Raw genomic sequence first — 17,975 nt, forward strand, 5'->3', positions numbered from 1 at the left:
ATGAGGTAGAGTAGCTTAAGGTGGTTTGATCATGTGCAGAGGGTAGCAATTAATGCACTAGTGAGGAATGAAAAAAGGTAGAGGATAACCTAAAATAACCTTATTAGAAGTAGTAAAAAAGAACATGCCAATCAAGGAGGTGACGAGAGTATTATTTTGCATATGATAGAATAGTGGAGAAGAATACATGTGGCCATTTTTTGATTACTCCGTTGAGGATGTTTAGTTGACTCTAAAGTTTTGGAAGCTATTTCTTGCTCTAGCCTCTTTAGAGGTTATTACTTCCTTGGTAGCTCAACATATGTACTCTTTACCTATTATTCAACTAGTTGACAACCATTCTTGCTACTTGATGCTTGAAGAACTTGGTCCAAGTTTCAGAACTTTTTTTTTTTTTTTTTGATAAGTAAGAAAGATGTATATTCATTAAGCTGCTTTATGCATGAAAGGCACAAAGCAAACCAAAAAGAACAAAGAGAAAGAAAAATAAAACAGAAAAATTAACTACAAAGGATAAGAGAGTTTAGGAATAAGAGGAGAGAATCACTAGATTTGAGTCTCCAAGCTCGAGACCAGTCAAACAAAGATCCACTAAAAGAACTAAGCAACTAGTCTCCAAAACTATCTAAGTTTTCAAAGGTCTGTTGATTCCAAAGACACCACACTAAGCACAAAGGAACCAAGTTCCAGATTTTAGAGGAGTGCTTCCCCAACCAATTCCACCAATCGAAAAGAAAATTTGGAACTGTGCTAGGTAGGACCCATGAGATCCCAAAAGATTTGAAAACAAAACTCCACAATTGACGAGCCATCTCACAATGAATTCTTCATTGGTCTATGAATGCTTCGTTTATCACTTTAATTCCTAAGAAATGTAATGCCGTTAACATCAAGGATTTCGTTCCATCAGTTTGGTGTAGTGTGTACAAGCTGCTGTCTAAGGTGTTGGCTAATAGGTTGAGGGTGGTTTTGGATAAGCTCATATCTGAGACTCAAAATGCGTTTGTTGGCAGAAGGCAGATTCTGGATTCAATGCTTATTGCAAATGAATGCCTGAATAGTAGGTTAAAGAGCAGAAGTCCGGGGGTGGTATGTAAGCTTGATATTGAAAAAGCTTATGACCATGTGAACTGGGAGGCTTTGTTTTATTTGTTGGACTGGATGAGTTTTGGGTTGAAATGGAGGGGCTGGATTAAGGCTTGTGTTATGTCTGTCCGTTTTTCTGTCTTGGTAAATGGTTCCCCTGAAGGTTTTCTTGGAAGCTTGCATGGATTGAGACAAGGGGATCCACTATACCCACTATTGTTTCTCTTGATAATGGAGGTTCTAAGTAGACTCTTGAAGAAGACAGAGGAGTGTAATCTTATTTAGGGATTCCATGTGGGAGAGGTTAACACTGTTGGTGTGCGTATTTCCCATCTGTTATTTGCTGATGACGCTATCTTATTTTGTGATGCCTTTAGGGAATAGTTGCTGTCCATAAGGTTGGTGTTGTCTTGTTTTAAGGGTTTTATGAGGTTGAAGGTCAATATCGGGAAAAGTGAGATTGTTCCTGTTGGGGAGGTGAATAATATAGATGCTTTGGCTAATATTCTTCAATGTAGAGTGCGTAGGTTGCCTATGAAATATTTGGAGATGCTGTTTGGAACTTCTTTTAAGTCAGTTGCGATTTGGAATCCTGTTTTGGAGAAAATGGAGAAGAAGCTATCTGGGTGGAAGTGTCTTTATTTATCTAAGGGTGGTAGACTCATGCTAGTAAAGAGTACTCTCTCAAGTCTCCCTACATACTTTTTATCTCTTTTTACTATTCCTAAAGTTGTGGCGGCTAGATTGGTAAGTATTCAGAGGAATTTTTTGTGGGGGTCTTCTGAGGGAAGTTTCAAGTATCCGTTGGTGGCTTGGGATAAGGTGTGTTCTCACGTTGAGATGGGCGGTTTGGGGATAAGAAGTGTGGTGTCATTTAATCAAGCTCTATTAGGGAATTGGCTGTGGAGATTTGGTCATGAAGTTACCCATCTCTGGCGGAGAGTTATCTCCACAAAATATGGTGAGGGTCAAGAGGGGTGGTGCACTAAAGTTTGCAGGAGGTCTCATGGGTGTGGTCTTTGGAGAAGCATTAATGAAGTGTGGGAGAGCTTTCCTTTGCAGTGGGTGATGGAACTCGTATCCGCTTTTGGCTTGATAGGTGGATTGGTGAGAATTCTTTAAAAGATCGCTATCCTAAGCTTTATGTATGTTCAGCAGTCAAGGATGCTTGCATCTCTGAGGTATTGTGGGCTCCAGAAGGGGGTACTATTAGAGTGTGGAATTTAAGGTTTTATAGAACGTTTGAAGATTGGGAGTTGGCTGCATCTTATTCTCTATTTCAGCTTATCCAAACTCATATTCCTCGGGGTGATAGGAGAGATATTCTTTGCTAGTAGCTAAAAGGGGATGGAAAGTTCGACACCCGATTTTACTACCATGAGATTCGGGGTGCCTCAAATTCTTTATTTCCTTGGAAGGGTGTTTGGAAACCAAAAATTCCTAAGCGTGTGGCGTTCTTTTTGTGGACAGCTGCACATGGTCGGATCCTCACTTTGGATAATCTAATGCTTAAGGGTTGCCCTTTGGCTAATTGGTGTTGTATGTGTTGCTGTGATGGGGAGTCGATAGACCACCTTCTACTTCATTGTCCTGTTGCTCATTCCCTATGGGCTTTCATGCTTCAGGCTTTTGGTATTTATTGGGTTATGTCGGGTTTGTTGGCGGGTTTGTTATCTAGTTGGCATCAGTGGCTTGGGAAGCATAATTCAGAAATTTGGAATTTGGTTCTAGGGTGCTTAATGTGGATTGTGTGGTTGGAGCAAAATCGTCAATCTTTTGAAGATAAAGAGCTAACGTTGGAGGGGTTAAAGATTTTATGCCAATGCAGTCTTTTGGAGTGGTCTCGTTGCTGGGGTTTTACTGAGTGTTCTTCTATCTCTAAGTTTATGCCTTCCCTTAGCTTAGTTTCTTGACTTCCCTCTTACTGTTGTGTTGTGTTGTGTTGTGTTGTGTTATGTTGTGTTGCGTTGTTGTTCATCATCATGAACATCTTGTACTTCTCATTTATTTTTTTCCCTCTTTAATATAAGATTTTTGATTACCTATCAAAAAAAAAAAAAAAAAAAAATAGTGATCCACAGTCTCCCCACAACAACGACACATAATACACTTGTCAACAAAATCAAAGCCCCTAAGTCTCAAATTATCACTTGTAAGAATCCTATTCCAAGCTATAGTCCAAACAAAGAAGGAAACATGCCAAGGGGCCTTGACTTTCCAAATATCTTTCCAAGGAAAGACAATGGAAAAAGAACCTCGCAACTTATTATAAAACAAGCGAATGTCAAAATCTCCTTTTCTCTCCAATTTCCATCTCATCTAGACCCCATAATCTGTTGAAGGAATATTGGATTCCAAGATATGAGTGAAAACCACCCATGTATCCATTTCCCAATCACTTAGATCCCAAATGAAGCAAACATGCAAACATTCCAACTTTGCCTTTCCCCCGCCCCCAACCTTGCCAAGGAAGACTCAATTGAAGCCTCCCTATATTAGTGGCAATACTATACAGCCTTAGGAAAGCCAATGGGGGAGGTTGATCCCTACACCACCCATCTTGCCAAAATCTCACTCTGTTCCCCTCCCAAACAACAAATTGAGTATTTTTTCTAAAATCCTCCCAACCCATACGGATACCTCTCCATAAACCACACACCCCTACCCAAATTGGAAATCCATCCCCCCACTCTTCCCCAAACTTCAAAGCTACCAACCTCCTCCATAGTCATGACTCCTCAATCCCAAATCACCAAAGCCAATTCCCTAGTAAAGCTTTATTGAATGTAGTTAGTTTCCTTATACCCAAACCACCATTAGGCATAGGCGCACACACTTTGTTCCATCCTACCAAATGAGTCTTGTTATCACCCCACAAGAAGTCCCTTTGCAACTTTTCAATTCTATTAGCCACATGAGTAGGAATGGTGAACAACGATAGAAAATAAGTAGGTAGACTAGATAACGTACTCTTAAGTAGCGTCAATCTACCACCCTTTGACAAATACAGCTTCTTCCATCCAGCCAACTTCCACTCAATTTTCTCCAGAATAGGATTCCAAATTTAAGGTGACTTATGAGAAGACCCAACGGCATACCAAGATAAGACATAGTCAAAGTCCCAAACCCTACAACGCAAAATCTTTGCCAGAGCGTGCACATTATTTACCTTCCGTATTGGAACCATGTCACTTTTTTGCACATTATTTACCTCCCCTATTGGAACAATTTCACTTTTCTGCACATAAACCTTCAAGCCTATCACAACCTGAAAACAAAGTAACAACATTGCATATGAAGGATTTGCTCCACATCTACATCATAAAACAAAATCGTATCATCTGCAAATAGGAAATGTGATACACATTCCCCACCAAACTAATAGGTCTAAAGTCTCAAATGTTGGAAGCACCATTCTTTTTAGGGATTAGAGCTATGAAAGTAGCATTGAGATATTTTTCAAACTTACTATATTGATAAAACTCTTCAAAGACTACTAAAAAATCTCTTTCCACCACTCTTCAACAATGATGGTAAAATGCCATAGAAAAACCATCCGGACTTAGAGCTTTATCCCCTTCCAAATCTCCAATATCTAGAAGAATCTCCTCCTTCTCAAACCTCCTTTCAAGCCAACCCTTGTCTAACCCCCCAAGTTGATCAAACTCCAAATCTTCCCCAAAAGGCCTTTGCTCCTCTATCTCCTGATACAAAGTTTTATAGAATTGTACTACCTGAGTAGCCACCTCGAATTCCTCCTTATATATCACCCTATCCACCTCCAAACAACTTAGTTATAATATTATGCCGTTTATGGGAATTAGCCACCTTATGGAAGAATTTAGTATTATTATCACCCTCCTTAATGCATAACATCCTAGATTTTTCTCTCCAAGAGATTTCTTCCAAGGAGAGATGATGCTCTACTTGAGACCTTACTGCATCCCTTTCCTGTTTTTCCAAAGCAAAAAGTCCAACCGCCCCTTCCTTAGCATTCAAAAGATTCAATGATGCAGGGATTCTAAGGGGGCTGCTGTTTAGGCTTAGAATTGATTAAGGGAAATGAGAGTTGCTTAGAATAGTGAACAAGGTGTGACAAAACCTTCTTAAGAGAAATCCATCTCTTGAAAATAGCACTAGGCTGATCTATGTAATTGCATTCAAAAACTAATCACAAAGTAACTACAATGTGGTACTTATACTATTTGTTTGGCATTGGAGCCTTCTAGATGATTGACAAGTGTCTAAATCCTATTGGCTATTGCTTAAGCAATCATCTAACTAACTAACTAACTATTCACAAGAGGATTAGAATGCAATAACTTGAAATGCCCTGCATCAGGACTCTCCCTCCTAAGAAGCACTTGACCTCAAGTGCTCTTGGTTGCCACAAGATTTGTATATTTCTAGCCTTCTAGGATGATGTAGTTGCATTGTGTAATGAGTTTTCTACTCTTGGCAGCACACCAAAGGCTGCTGCTTCTGCACAGCGAAGTCCCACACAACTGAACCAACCTTCATCTCGACCATTGGCTTGGGGTTCACTTTTCTCTTCTTTGGTTGCAAATAGTAGGGGTGTACGGTCTTGTACATAATGTGTGTGCTACACCTTCTACCATGGATGGTTTTCCTATCATGTTGATGTGGCCTTCCACTTGCAAGTAAGAGATGACAAACATTCATGGTCTTCTTATAATAAAGAACACAATCTTGAAAGCTATTGATTGATAAGAACCCCAAGCACCCTCTTGAAACTCTAACTTCACCTCCTCCTTGCTCTATATTAGCATCTACTTCTTCCACAAATGGATCATGTATGATTTCTAGAATGCATTCCTTGACTTTATTGTTTACAATCGGCAATATGCTATCACTGACTTCCTCTTCTTCTTCTTCATACACGGGTGCATTCATTAGCATATCTTCCTTGGGTGCTTGCAAGGTATTATCAAGGATCAAAGTTATACCTTCTTCTTTAATCCCTTCTGCCATCAAGGATTTTCCTTCCAACTTCATGGCTGACTTCCATTTGTTAGGGGCTTCATAGATTTGTCCTCCACAATTTTAACACTTGAAAATTCCATTGCTTGCGCCATGCTTGCATGCAATGTCTGCCTTTGATAGACCAGGTACTGCATTAACAGAAAAAAACTCTGCTGCATTTCCCTTGTCCTTCTTGGTCTGCCAATAATCATTCTTGGTTGGCCAAGATCGCTGCCAAGGACTTGCACTTGCTGGTACTTGGTTTCTTGAGGCTTCAGATTGCAATGACTTCCTATGCAAATTTTGGAAGATAGTTTTCAAGTGGTTGAAAGGCAGGAATTGCTTTTGTAATTGTCTCTTTGTTTTGAACCATTCTTGCACCTTTCCTTTTCCCATTCTGACTCTTTGGACCTGCAACTGCCTTCACCAAACAAATGCCCTGCCCTTGAGTTTATTTGCTACCAATTTCACCTTCTTGTAGTCTGGTACCTCATGGAAATCAAAGATTCTTTCCACTTGGTTGAGCCAGTCCATGAATTCTTCATGATTAAAGCTACCATAGAACTCAGATAACTCAATCTTGAAGTTGGATTCCCACTTTTGCTCATGATCCCTTGGTTGCAGAACAGGAATTTGCCTTCCATGTCTTATCCTTGGGTTGTAGGCAAAAGGATCCTCATAGCTTTCTTCATTTGATGCCTCACTTCCTTGATAATTGCGGTTGTTTGGCTGCGGTATTTCGTCTCTTCGAACCTGCTCTGTCAAGGCATGGATTTGCCTCCTCAACGCTTCCACTTCATGTTCTAAGGCAAAGTGCTGCTCCAAAACTTCTGGATCATCGGCTGCATGAGTCTCCAAGACTGCCTCTTGAACCACTACTTTCATCCCTTTGTCCTTCCTTTCCTTCTCAAACACCATCTTTCACTACTGCAGAATCTTGCCAGCACAATTGAAGGCTTCTATTTTGATAAAGGTAAGGTATTAAGGCTGGGAATGAAATCAAGATAGGATCTTGACAGGTTCTTGATGACAGAAAATGAGAAACAATACAAGAACTTAAATCCTAAGGATCTCAAGCTCTGATACCAATTTGATGCAGGGATTCTAAGGGGGCTGCTGTTTAGGCTTAGAATTGATTAAGGGAAATGAGAGTTGCTTAGAACAGTGAACAAGGTGTGACAAAACCTTCTTAAGAGAAATCCATCTCTTGAAAATAGCACTAGGCTAATCTATGTAATTGCATTCAAAAACTAATCACAAAATAACTACAATGTGGTACTTATACTATTTGTTTGGCATTGGAGCCTTCTAGATGCTTGGCAAGTGTCTAAATACTATTGGCTATTGCTTAAGCAATCATCTAACTAACTGACTGACTATTCACAAGTGGATTAGGATGCAACAACTTGAAATGCCCTGCATCATTCAAGGCCTTCAACAGTTCTTTCTTTTGACGACCAACATTACCAAACTCTCTGCGGTTCCATTGAATAATGTCTTCTTTTAGTGCCTTCAACTTCTTGGCAAAAACAAAACTCAGTGCACTAGAGAAAGAATGCCGGTTCCGCCGTGATTGTACTCTATCTACAAACCCTTCTGTTTTAAGCTACAAATTCTCAAACCTGAAAGGACTCTTCCCCCTCACGATTCCCCCAGCCTCCAAAAGAATTGGGAAGTGGTTTGAAATAGGGTGAGGTAAAATCTGTTGGATCACATTTGGAAAATGTTCTTCTCAATCAGGAGAAACCAAAGCTCTATCTATCCTAGACATCGATGGCTGACCAGAACCAGTAGACCAGGTAAAAGCTTCCTCCCTCTAATGGAAAATCTATCAAGTTAATATCCCTAATGAACTTAGAAAATTTTTCCATAGCTGGAGTGAGACATGAATTACTCATCCGTTCACTTGGAAAACGAACGATGTTGAACTCCCCCATGCAGTATAATGGAACATTCCAATAATGCTGAATACCAACCAACTCATCCCACATCTGCCCCTTTGCAGTATTATCATTTGGGCCATAAACCCTTGAACACAGTTGAGCAACCAACACTCTACCTCCCATCATAATTAACTGAGGATATCAAATTCCTCAACTCTCTCTTCCATTTACCTGTAGATTTCACACTTTTTCGACGGACAGTATCTTCCCTGTGCAACAAGTTGGCAGCCTCAATCTCATATTCTAGCCTCTCTAATAAAGCAATGCATAACTTCTCATATTGGCTTACAGGAAGCCCAACCAATTTACTAAAACCAGGGATTCTGTATTTCACCCAATTAGAAATAGCCATTGTATCATCAAAACTCAACACCTTAATACCTCTGTCCATCTCAGTTGACGAGGCCAGCCCAAGAGGAGCGGCAATCTCTAGAGGATTACAAATATCCTCCTCACCCAAAACCAATTCTAAAGTGCCCATTACATCCCCATTCAAAATGTAGTCCCCAGAAAAGACACAATTTGCCTTAGTGGGACCATTGCGAGTTTGGGTTGATCAAGCTCAACAACAACATTCGACCCATTGCCCAATTAATCCATCTGTGGTAAGACTTTCACATCCAACCTCATCTCCATCCTTAACCCCCAACCTCACGAGCCCAGCTCTTGACAAACCTAAGAGAAGATCGGAAAAGAAAGTCCCAATCAGCTGCAACACAAACCTGGAATATATTGGCTGTGAAACCACCATATTGGACATACCCGGAAAACCTGGTGTTGTTGTGAAGCCATACAATCTACCACCATCGGAGGAGGAGGTGGTATGACTGACCTCCATCGATGCCTTTGCACATCGGCCTGTTGGCTCTACTTGAGAAACAGAGTTCTCGTAGTGATGCTTGGGCCAGACTTTGAAGAATTCTCCTCTACCTCAAAGACACTTGGGCCTGAGAATGGTTTGAAAGAATTCGAAAGGCCAACGCTGGGTTGGGCTGAAGACATAAGCTGGCCTAGGCCTACCACTTGTTTTCCTGTGGCTTTGTTTGCCCATGTCACCCATTTAAATAGCTTGGGTCTACCCTTATTACTCTCTCATGAGACCTGCCTCCTTCCTTCCTCACTCACCTCCACAGTCAAACCTCTCCCTGTCCAACTTAAATTCCTAAAATCATGCCCTTTTCCATTATCAGAATCATTTGAATTCAAACTGAAACTTAATGGAAATCTTCTTTTTTTTATTATTATTTTTAATTTATAATTTCCTACCAGGATTTTCTCTCCTAATTTAGGATACACATTAATGCAATGAAATCTCATATCTCCTCCTTCTATGGCCAATGGACATGATTACCCACCGGAATTTCCGGTGACTCCACCTGTGCTGATTTCGAAGTCAGCTTCACCACCCTCTCATCTCCTGACAGAAACTTCCCCTCATCAGTGTTACCCAGCTGCTGAGCTTGCTTCCCATCACAAATGTGCACTTGGTGGCCTTTCACGGTCTCAACAAAAGATCTAGAAGTTTGAATCTCAGTATTACACTTATGTGGCTGAACAATAAATTTCGAATGGCCTGAGCCACCCACAACATATTGGTTTGGTTCCAACATCTTTCTTAACTCAAGCCCAAAGACCCTCAAACTGTGTTTTGCTCTGCCTTCAGGGATAATCACAGACCTCCTGGACCCATTAGCTTTGAGTTCAATTAATAATAAGAAAGTGCCAAAGGAGTTGGAACTCTGTTGAAGAGTGTATGCAATATCCCCTTCCTCGAATATAAAAAATTTGCTTGGGGTTAGCCCCAACAACAGTGTGTTCGATATTCGTTATCGGCCGTTGAGCTGTACTCTTACCCATAAAAACTGAACTCATGAAAATTTGCCCCGTTAATCCTCCTTAATGAGAAATAACGACCCCCTTCCTCTATCACCAATTGAAAGAATTTGGATTCATAAAAAAAACTGTGAAAACCTCCCATGCTTGATTGTTAGTAATTACATCCTAATTGTAGCATCTGACTAGGCAGTACTTTCTGAATTATGCTCCTTCCATCTAAGTATTCATTATGGAGAAAGTGCAGTGTATGTTGTATCTTTATTCTTGCATATTTCTGGCAGTTTTCTGCTGCAACAACTTGCTTGACTAAAAAAAGTTATGCTACGTAGAGAGACCTGGCTACCTCGGTTTAGTCATAGATTTCTTTTCCTTGTTCTCTTTTTTCTATTTGTTTTTTAACGGTTCTCTTTTTTCGATATGGGAGAATCCAGGTTTTTTTTTTTTTTTTTTTTTTTTTTTTTTTTTTTGTTGAATCCAAAACTTTTGAGTTCTCAATAGAGGAAGGTGGTACTTTTTATTTGTTATGTAATTTGGAAAGATGTTGAGAATCTTCCTGGTTTGTTGCTTTGAGGAAGGAGAGTGCAAAGAGGCTGTTGTTTAATGTGGAAGAGTTGGTGTTGAAAGAATCCCCTGTACAATTTTCCCGAACGTATAGGGAGGGAGATAAAATCTTTATTTCTCCAGTTGGGTTCTTCAGCTCTGAACTCATTCAAGGCCGGCGGAAGGGGTCCATCGTGATACTGGAAGGAAAGTTGGGGAAGGGCACGGCTTTGGACATCACTTAAGGAAGATGTCAGAGGCTTCTCTTCCCAGACAGGGACATCCCAAATTTCAAAAGGGTGAATTCAAGCAGCTTGCGGTGGTGGACTGGTGGCAAAGTGGAGAAAGAATAATTATGGAATTGAGAATAAAGGAAAAGAGAAAATTTCAGAAATTCAAATTTCTAAAGGTAAAAGTTCCAGTGAGCTTCACTGTGATTTTAGCAATGTTTATTCTGGGAAAGAGAAGGCTGGATTTGGGGCAGAAGTAATGTTGGTCATAAAATTATTCAAGGAAAGTTGACTGTGGATAAATGTTTTCGTGTGGAGCGTGGTTTTGAGGGAAGGTGGGGTGTGGTTTTTTTTGAGGTTAGGGAAGTGGGCTTGGGACAGCCAGCCTCTATTTTAAAAGAAATCAGGTCCACAATAAAAATTCAGCCATCTTTGGCTGTTTTTAAAGAGACTAGGCCCACATCAAAACACTGGAAGCCTTGGGCCCTTTCTTGGGCCAAGTTGGTCGTAAGCCCAAAGACCAACAAGCTGTTATCCAAGGTCCCACACTCGATAGTTATATCGGGAAATTATTGTGTACTCTCAGAGTACTATAAATGCGTACTTCTTTCTCTCACATGAATGATGGGTCCCACTAATTAAATTCATGGTGGGACCCACCATTTATGTGAGAGGGGGAGTATGCATTTATGGTACTCAGTACCTAATAATTTTCCAGTCATATCATAGTAGAGCTCCGAGTGCCTCGGTTCTTCTCCATTCAACCCAAGGTCTCACAATCCAGATAAGTTAATCTCTAGCAATTACCATGGTGCTCTCTTCCTCTACTGGCGATAAATCCAATGTTGGCAAATCTGTGCTCGTGGTCCATAACCAGGAGGTCAGTTCACATGTTTCAAAACCCCAAGCTCTTAATTGAGTTCCTTCCCATATTCCCAAACCAGTTTCTGTCATCATAGAGCAGATTTTTGAGGAGTTTGTGAAACCTCATGATGCCGTGTCAAGCTCTATTTCACAAGTATCGGTTCCCACATGCACTGACATGGTGGTTTTGCTGACTGATCCCAATTTGGATGTTCGATAGTGAGCTAGTGCACCAACAGATCAAGCAACTCTTATTTGATCGTGTTGTGGACAAGAATAAGTTGTGGGGCTCTTTAGAAAAGTGGGTTTTAGAACTTGGTGATGGGAAGAGGGTGGTAGTGCTGATGGAGATTAAGAGAGCCTTCGGGCTTTTTTTGGGTCTTTGTTTTGGAATAGCTTAATGGCATGGATTATTTGGGAAATTATTTGAGGCCTATAGAGGTCCAATCTGAGTGGGATAGGGTGGTGGAGGAGGATGTAGATTCTGAGGTTTGGTCCGAAGAAGGTGGTGAGATGATTGACTTTGATCGACGTGGTTCGGATTGTTCAGAACTTTTGAATGTGACTTCGTTGGCTATATCGAAGTCTATTGAGACCCAAGAAGTGGGGAACATATGTGCCCTTTTGGAAGATGGTTAGTCTGGAAATCATTATGATATGCTACCCTAGTTTCAAAGCAAGTTTCAGGAATTTGGCTCTTTTTTGGAGACTCCGGTTGAAGGTTTGGAAGAACTTGCTTCTAAGTTTCTTTTGACTGTTGAGGAGAAAAGTAGACAAAGGGCTGTTGAGAGTGTTCTGAGAAAAAAATCTCAAAGGGAGGAGGACAAGGTTTAAGGGAGTTAAGGAGCTTGGTGAGCTCTATTAATTATGATTCCACTTCTAGTAAATCTCGAGGTTACAATAGGGAAAGGGCTATGAATGTGTCTCAATGAATTTGAAGATTGTCTCTTGGAATTTGAGGGGGCTGAATGAGAAGGATAAGAGGCTCCAAATTAAGAACCTTATTTAGAATATAGCAGGCTGATGTCATTTGCTTGCAGGAGACAAAGATGGAGCTTATCACTAAGGGCTTTATTAGAAGCCTTTGGGGTTGTCAGCATGTTGATTAGGTTTATTTTAGTTCAATAGGTGCTTCAGGTGGGATTTTGGTAATGTGGGATAGGAGGGTTGTGGAGAAGTTGAAAGAAGTTGCAGGTCAATTTTTGGTGTCTTGTAGATTTAGGAATGTGGGGGACAATTTTGAATGGGCCTTTGCTGGTGTATATGGTCCTAATGTGGATAGGGAGAAAAGGGTGATGTGGGAGTCGGCAGGTTTGTATGGTTGGTGGAATTTGCCATGGTGTGTAGGTGGTGATTTCAATGTTGTTCACTTTCCTTCTAAATGGTTGGGGGCTGAAAATTTCACTCAGGTTATGCATAATTTTTCAGATTTCATCTCTATTAATGGGTTAATGGATATCCTTTTGGAGGGTGGCAGTTACACTTGGTCCAATTATTTGTTTGGTTCTAGGATAGATCGTTTTCTCTTTTCTTCAGAGTGGGAGGAGCACTATCCTAATTACACCCCCCCCCCCACCCCCCCCCCCCCAAAAAAAAAAAAAAAAAAAACGGTTGGTTAGAGTTTTATCAGACCAATTTCCGATTTCTTTGGAGGGCGGTGATTTTTTTAAGGGACGAAGGCCTTTTTTATTTTTTTGAGAACATGTGGCTTTAGGTGGATGGTTTTGTGGAGAAGGTGAAAATTTGGTGGTACTCTTATCATTTTTATGGAACTCTAAGTTACAAGTTAGCCATGAAGTTGAAATCTTTAAAGGGAGATTTAAAAAAGTGGAATGAAGCAGAGTTTGGAAATGTAACCGTTAAGAGAATGAAATTGTGGAATAATTTGAATGAATGCCTTGAATTCTAAAGAGGAGAGTGTTTCTCTATTTGTTGATAAGAAGTGTGAAAAAGAGAGAATTGGCTTGGAAATTGAGAAGACTGCATTGTTGGAAGAGATTAGCTGGCGTCAAAAATCGAGGGTGCTATTTTTAAGGGAAGGGGACAGCAATTCAACGTTCTTTCAACCAGATGGCTAATTCTAATAGAAGAAATAACAATATTGACAGTCTCAATATTGATGGAGTATTGACATTAGATCAAGAAGTTATTGAAGAGGGTATTGTATGGTTCTATAAGAGTCTCTACTCGGAAGATAAGCCCCATTCCCCTCATCTGGATGTGCTTAATTTTTCCAGGATTTCTGAGGACAAGGCTGGCTGGTTGGAACGACCCTTTGAGGAAGCCGAGTTTTTTTGGGGTGGTCATGGATTTTAATGGACATAAAGTTCCTGGACTTGATGGTTTCCCTATGGCTTTTTTCCAGACTTGTTAGGCCATTATCAAAACTGATCTTTTGGACGTTTTTTAGTATTTTTTTTTTTTTATGATGCTCAGTTTGGGAAAATTTTGAATTCCACTTTCATTTCCTTAATTCCTAAAAAATCTAATGCAATGGAGGTAAGGGATTTTCAGCCTATTTGTTTGGTTGGGGAGGAGAGCGGGTGTACATTATCATTGCTGAAGTTTTTATTAATAGGTTGAAAATGGTGCTTGGGGATATTGTTTATGAATCTCAAAATGCTTTTGTTAAAGAAAGACATATTTTAGATTCTGTGCTTATTGCCAATGGATGCTTGGATAGTAGGCTGAATGCAGGATAGTTGTTTTTTACCCCCTTCTACACTTAATGCTATTTAATGTTCAAATTAAAGCCAAGATTTAAAGTGTATTACATCATTTATCCTTGCAAAATTTGGAATATTTTCATGCTTAGGCGTGTGTATATTTTTCTGATTGATTTTGGTTTATAAATGATTCAGTCGATTGATGTACAAAGTGGAAGGCTCTAGAGTGGCATCAAATTGATAGATTTTCCTATACCAATAGCTATACGAATGAATGTTTTCATTTTCTATATCCCATTCTCTTCAAAATAGTGGAAGATGATTTTTATATTAGTGTATCTTTTTGGCATGCCATTTTATGTCAAAATTAAACAATTGAGTACTTCATGGTTAAATCTTCTGGTTTCTGTATTTCGTAGTTGATGCTGTGCCTTGTAGAATTGCATTTGAAAGGGGTAAAGAACGTCATTTCTCCTTTCTAGCAATCTCTATGGGAACATCTGGGTGGCTTGTGCTTGCAGAAGTATTACCCTTGAGGCAGCAATTTGGAGTTGTTCGTGTTGCTGCACCTTTGGCTGGCTCTAATGTATGTATACCTTTAACATTTCCATGCTATTTATCTCATCTTTTATTTTTGTGTAGCTGGGCTTCCATCACAGATGTAACTTTTCTGTGGGTAGAACATTACAGTAACCATGCACTCTGTTGATACACTCATAATATTGAGCTTTATCAAGATTATATTACTGCAAAGATTTCAATCTTGTTTTCTGCCATCAGCCCAGAATCGATGACAAGCATTCAAGATGGTTACACGTGCGTATCCGACCATCCACTTTACCCTTTCTGGATCCTGCTAAATCTGGTGCTTATGGAAAAGTGAAGACAAAAGCTTTGGTTGATGGGAGATGGACCTTGGCATTTCGGGATGAGGAATATTGCAAGTCTGCTTTGTCTATGATTCTTGAGGAGGCTAAATTACAAAGTAATGAGGTGGAAAGACGACTGAAACCTTTATTTGACCTTGAAAAACCTATAGAATCTTCAAACCCTTCTGTCAGTTCTCCCAAGGCCTCATCTTCATATATAACACCATCCAATTTGTTTTAGGTCCCCTAATGTAAGTTTTCCAATTAGGGTTTTACTAACGTATGTCCTTAGGGCATACATTAGTAAAACCATTTTAGGAAATTTTTTATGGAAAAATGAAAAAGTTACCAACTTTTTTGACAGCTTTTTCAATTTCCCATAAAAAGATTCATAGAATGAATGATTAATGTATGCGGGCATATATTTACCGGATCCCTCCAATAATAGTTTGCTTCTGCTCATGGGGTGGCAGCATATCCAGCCACCCTTGTGTATATATACCCGGAATTGTAGATTAGCACAAGAAATTTAGTTCCATTCTTTGTATACTAGGTTTCCTCTGCCCCCCCCCCCCCCCCCCCAAAAAAAAAAAAAAAAAAAGTATATTAAGCCTTTTTGCTCTCATTCTTTAGCAGCTCTAACCTTAGGCTCTCTCTTCTTTCCCTTGTTCGTAAGCTGTGTAAAAACATTTGTATATTTGAGGCAATCCCATAGTGCAGCTTTTTGTGCACTTTCTCTTTTGTCAAAACGTATTCAACAAAATGATAACTGTGGGTGTGTGATGGCAGGAAATAGGCTGACACAATTATAATGTTTCATAATTTACCAGGAGCCTACAAAATGCAGCTTAAAGGAACTGTCTAAATATGGACAGAAAAGACGTATTTGAGGAAGAAAAATTGAAAACAATCTTTAATATATATCGTTGATATTATTTCGTTCGAGCGAGCTAGATTTATGACTCGGGATCATGGACAAAATAGCTCTATCCTGGGCCTGGCTGGGTGAAATTGATGAATCTACCATAGGTTGTTTCAGGGTTCTATTATACTTATATCCAAAGTATGTTTTCTTCTCCCTAAATTATTAAAGCCCTAGGTGTCTTGCATTTTTGCTCAATCATTACTGACAATCAACTTGCTTAGTCCTCTCAAGTTTGCCCATGTATTTTTTTTATTTATTTATTTTATTTCTAATGATTTATGCATTTCTATTATATTATATGTTTGTGAAAAATGTGTAAACCACCTGATCATTAGGCATAAAGTTAATGCTGTGTCATAAACTCACAGTATCTAATTTTATCACAACAATTTTGGACAATGACAGTTTCATGATTATCACTACCTTTAGGTGGCATTTGGTACGAGAGAATCCACATTACTACTAGCATCCAGATTCTTGAGAATGTGATACCTTGCAATCTAAATGCTTAGGAATGTAACTATTCCTATATTTGGTTTATTTGGGAATCTAATACGATTCCTAGGAATATGAGATTATAATGTTTGATTTATTTTAAAGAATTTTAAGTGAATTATTTATTTTTCTCATTCTATTCTTAGATTTGTAAATCCAATATAAGTCTTAAAAAAAAAAAAAAAAAAAAAAAAACTTCCTCTAAATAAATAATGAAAAACAAAATATAAACTATAAATTATGTCAAATTCATTAAAACTATAGTCTAAAAGAAGAAAACATGAATATATCAACATAGTTGTTTATCCAGTTTATGTTATTTTGATAGGAAGAGATAATGTTGTTTTGGCAGAAAGAGATAAAGATAGGAAAAGATATTGATGATTTGTTTTATATTTTATCTCAATTTCTTAAATGATAAGAAAAAAGGGTTAAAATTGTCAATTTATAAAAAATACAATTTTCTTTAAGTTTGGGAATCTAGATACCTACTTGTTTTAAAGAGAATCAACATTCTTACTGAAAGGGGGTTAAAGGGGGAATTCAGATTTCCCTAGCATCTGATTTTCTAGTGTGATTTGCAACCAAACATGAGAATTTTTAAACATTCTTAGGAATCTTAAAACATTACCCTGTATCAAACATCACATTAGTGGCATTAGCCTACTAATGATGGTCAATCTACCATTGCATTCTATTAGCAAAGAGTATAATAAGTAAATTGAGCTACTAATTTGAGTTCTGACTATTTAAGATTCTCATTTCAACTTTTTCATTAACTAAACAAACCATTGAACTCAATTATGAAATGAACCATGTTTGAATGGTTGAACTATCCCAAGTTCAACTCAAGATGTTCACAAATGCTAAAAATTATACTTTCTATAACTAACATGTTGCTAATTAAATAGATTTTACTAATTTTTTTTATTATTATTTTTAAATTTTATGTTTTAATAGAAATGATTACTATTGAAATATAAATGAATAAATTTGTAGTAAATTTCTACAATGAAGGTTTGTGGGTAAAGTGCATTAAAGGAAAAATTACATTTTTCAAGTAAAAAAATTGAATGCAGTTAAAGTTATGATAATTATGAAAAGTTATGATAATTATGAAACTGCCATTAATCATTACTAGGATCTAGGCTGACCACTATGTCGTGATCCATGCTCGTGTAGCTGGGGCTATGGGAACAAATGTTGATTTGTCAATGGTCACCATTAACATGATTTTATTTTTCTCTTAGGTCTAACTGACCACTCTATTATTCAATTTATTTTATTATATGTGGTCATGAGTGCTTAGATTTTCTTACCCTAATTAGTAATAAAATATGTGTAGACTGAAATTGTGTATTTGGTTATGAAAAAGATGTTAAGCACCCAATAACATATGTTTAATAAAAATTATCTTAATTTGAACATCCTACCAATACTGGATTTCAATCTAATCTCCACACTAGTGATGCATGTGTAGGGCAAAGGATAGTGTAGAGTAAGGGTGTTCACCAAACCGTAAAAACCGAAAAATTGCA

The 17,975-nt window shown here is 38.6% G+C and overlaps 1 protein-coding gene across 1 annotated transcript in view; it reads left to right on the top strand.

Annotated features, from left to right (window-relative positions):
- The window catches only part of LOC126713793 (protein TRANSPARENT TESTA 9), a 58,279-nt gene extending 42,513 nt beyond the window's left edge, over nucleotides 1-15,766 (top strand). Inside the window, exons 20-21 of the mRNA XM_050413659.1 lie at nucleotides 14,568-14,734; nucleotides 14,929-15,766. Of these exons, the coding sequence (XP_050269616.1) occupies nucleotides 14,568-14,734; nucleotides 14,929-15,258 (497 nt within the window). The 3' untranslated portion in view covers nucleotides 15,259-15,766. The remainder of the gene's footprint in view (nucleotides 1-14,567; nucleotides 14,735-14,928) is intronic.
- The last annotated feature ends 2,209 nt before the right edge of the window (nucleotides 15,767-17,975 follow it).

Source organism: Quercus robur, chromosome 2, assembly GCF_932294415.1.
Source record: "Quercus robur chromosome 2, dhQueRobu3.1, whole genome shotgun sequence".
Lineage (NCBI taxonomy): Eukaryota > Viridiplantae > Streptophyta > Magnoliopsida > Fagales > Fagaceae > Quercus > Quercus robur.